Source organism: Microtus oregoni, unplaced genomic scaffold, assembly GCF_018167655.1.
Source record: "Microtus oregoni isolate MIOR12 unplaced genomic scaffold, Mior012 000026F_ref0000081, whole genome shotgun sequence".
NCBI lineage: Eukaryota > Metazoa > Chordata > Mammalia > Rodentia > Cricetidae > Microtus > Microtus oregoni.
The window spans coordinates 4,849,884-4,853,430 of record NW_024543085.1 but is presented as its reverse complement, the minus strand read 5'-3'; the positions used below and the strand labels follow the sequence as shown (position 1 = coordinate 4,853,430).

The 3,547-nt window shown below is 45.8% G+C and overlaps 1 protein-coding gene across 1 annotated transcript; it reads left to right on the top strand.

Moving 5' to 3' along the window:
* Positions 1 to 2,434: 2,434 nt before the first annotated feature.
* On the top strand, positions 2,435 to 2,647 carry LOC121463225 (cytochrome c oxidase subunit 8A, mitochondrial-like). The gene has a single exon (XM_041675337.1). It carries the CDS (start codon positions 2,435 to 2,437, stop codon positions 2,645 to 2,647), a length of 213 nt encoding a protein of 70 aa, XP_041531271.1.
* The last annotated feature ends 900 nt before the right edge of the window (positions 2,648 to 3,547 follow it).

Sequence of the window (3,547 nt, the reverse complement as noted above, 5' to 3'; positions counted from 1 at the left end):
CTTCTGCTAATTCAGGCAGTGGGGTTCCGCTGCAAAACTTAGCCAAGGCAGGCAGAATGGGCCTGTGTCGCCGAGTGTGTCTCGGACTGGGCACTGGGGCCGGAGTCACGAACTGAAAAACAGCACTGGGGAGGGTGCTGTGTTAGCTAGCGGGCTACCCGCTTGAGTCGGGGGCAAAATAGCCCGACGTTGGACGCCAAAATGTAACGGCGTAAATGAATGCAGACAGAGTGTAAAAATATATATATAGCTTTAATGTAGAAATAGACTTACAGAACCACCGTTCCCGCGGAGACCAGGAAAGCAGAAGCAAGCGCTCGGAGCTTGCTCGCCAAATTTATAGGCAGACATTAGCCCGAGGCGAACACGCCCCCTAAGGGGCGGGACTTATCCCTACACCTCATAAATCTTGAAAGAAAAATTTCAACTTCATATGTAAACACAAAAAAAAAAACCAGAATAAATCTTTCCTGGTAAGCCACTGCCACATGGCAATACATAGATTAATAAAAATGAGCTAAATCAAGGCATAAGAGTTAGTTAGCCAATAAGATGTTAGAGCTAATAGGCCAAGTAGTGATATAATAAACACAGTTTCTGTGTGGCTATTTTGGGGCTAAGCTAGCTAAGTGGCAGGGACAAAGAAGCAGCCCTTTCCCTTGCAACATATCATTCTTGAGCATATACCTAAAGGATGCTTCATCCTACCAAAGGGAACCTTAATCAACCATGTTCATTACTGAACTGTTCATAATAGCCAGAAGTTGGAAACAATTAGTTGTCCCACAACAGAAGAATGGATGACGAAAATGTGGAACATTTACAGACATTAAAAAGTGAAATCAGCTGAGTGTGGTGGTGCACGCCTTTGATCCTATCACTTGGGAGGCAGAGACAGGGAGATCTCTGAGTTTGAAGCCAGCTGGTCTACAGGACAGAGTTCTAGGACAACCAGGGGTACACAGAGAAACTCTGTCTCAAAAAAAAAAAATGAAATCATGAAATTTGCAGCTAAATGGATGGAACTAGGAAAAATCATCCAGAGTGAGGTATTCCAGACCCAGAAAAGCAAATATGGTATGTATTTACTTATACGTGGATATTAGCTGTGAAGTCAATAATAACCACATTACAATCCGTAGAGCTACAGAGGGTAAGGACAGAGTAAGGGGCAAAGGGGGTCAGATGGATCTCATTAGGGAAGGGAAAGAGAATAGATCCGGAACAGGAGGATCAAGTCGGAAGGGGGAGAGAAGTGTGGGATAAGAGAGGCATATGTGGAGATTCAGTTAAGATTAAGGGTGCTGGGAATTGTACCTGGGACCTCTGGAAGGCAGCCAGTGTTCTTAACTGCTTAGCCGTCTCTCCAGCCCCTACTTATTATTTATTTGTTGGTTGATTGGTTGGTTTATTCATATGAGTGGTGTGTGTGTGTGTGTGTGTGTGTGTGTGTGTGTGTGTACCTGAACATGCACACACACAAACACCATAAACACCATGGCCTGTGTGGAAGTCAGAGGACCACTCTGAAAGTCTCCCACTAGAAGGTTCCCTCATACAGAACTTGGGTCATGAGGCTTAGCAACAAGCGCCTTTCCCCACTGAACCACATCCACTGGCCCTGCAAAGCTTCCTTCTGCAGTAGATGATAATTAATACAGACAGGCACTACCAGTCAGTGTACGTAGGACAGGACACAGTGGAGTGCTCAGCTGTAAATGCAACATCTGTATCACACCTCTCCCAAAGAAGAGAGGACAGAAAGTGATGTGGGAGTCCCCTCTGTATGCTGTGAATACCATCAGTTAATAAAGAAACTGGCTTGGCCTGATAGGGTAGAACAGAGCTACAGGGAAAAAACTAAACTGAATGCTGGGAGAAAGAGACAGATGCTGGAACTTCACCCGGTAAGCCTCATGGCGATACACAGATTAATGGAGATGGGTCAGTTTAAATTATGAGTTAGCCAAAAATACACGTCAGCTATTGGTCCAACAAATATTGCAAATAATATAGTTTCTATGTGGTTATTTCAGGGCTAAGCAGCAGGGAACTAATTAGTGGCAACGACAACAAGAAAGGCTTAAGCCAGGGGAGCAAATGTCTATAGTTGAACTCTTTGCTGGGCATGACAAGCCTGTTGCAGATATGAACTCACAGTAGCTGTGAGTACATGCCCAAATCCTGAGTAAAAATATCAAATATCCACCACAGAGTGGACAAGTCCACAGGTCCAGCCTTAGCTGAGCAGCAACTGGCAGTTAATGGCAGCCGGTGGAGCAAGCTAGTTTTCCTCAGCTCTCAGTGGCACGCAGGCTCCTATAGACAGTCCCACACCTATGCCTGTATGGGCAGCACTAAGGGAATGCGGTGGGTTTAAAAACAAAGGCCATGGGTCTCCCGCTGGTCCTCGTCTTTGGTCGGGCTAGCCGTCATGTCTGTCCTGATGCCACTACTGCTGAGAGGCCTGACCCGCTCTGCCCGGCGGCTCATGGTGCCGCGCGCTCAGGTCCACTCTAAGCCGCCTCCGCGGGAGCAGATCGGAGTCGTGGATGTCACCGTTGGGCTCACTTCCTGCTTCATCTGTTGCCTCCTGCCTGCGGGCTGTGTCCTGTCACATCTGGAAAGCTACAAGAAGCGGGAGTGAAGGGAGCTTCCTCCCCCTGTGACTAGACCACCCTTGCCAGCCCATCTTGATCATGTTTCCTGCATTCCTGGCTGGCCTTCCCTGGAATCATGCCATTCAATTCCAGTCACCTCTTCTGCAATCATGACCTCTCGTTGTTTCCATGGTGACAACTGGGACCATATATATTGCTGCTGCGTGATGGGGTCCCCCTTGTAACAATAAAGTCTGTTTAAACCTTGAAAAAAAAAAACAAAGGCCATGAAGTAGTGGGGCATAAGGAAGGAATTAGGGGACGTTTGGGTGAATTTAACAAAAATGTGCATGTGTGAAATTCTCAAGCAGTTAAAAGAATTTTAAAAAAAATGTTATACGCATCCAGTAATGAGACAAAAAAATAACAAGAAGAATACAGATACATTTTTCATTTACAGATATATGATTGAATAGTTGCCTTTTAAAAATAACTCTGGGGGAATAAACATTCCATGGTTGCTCTATTTTGTCATTTATATTATATTAAAGAAAACTTTATTTTGTGGGTACTCAATTTAAACATGTGCATATTTTCAAATATCCATGAGCTGGGGAGATAGCCCATGCAGTATAGCCCTTGCCATATGTGCAGTTTCAGTGAGATTGGCCTGCATAATCCCATAGCGAGTGGCACTCCTAGAAAGGGTGACTTTCTTGGAGTGGGTACGGCCCGATCACTGTGGGGCTGGTCTTCGAGGTTTCCTATGTTCAGGAGCACTCAGTCGGCTTCCTGTTGTCTACAAATGTAGGGGTCTTGGCTCCTTCCTCATCACCATGTCTGCCTCCTCACCACCATGCTCCCCACCACGATGACAATGGACTGAATCCCTGAAACTGTAAGCGAGACCCCAATTGAATGTTTTCCTTTGTGAGAATTGCCAGCCA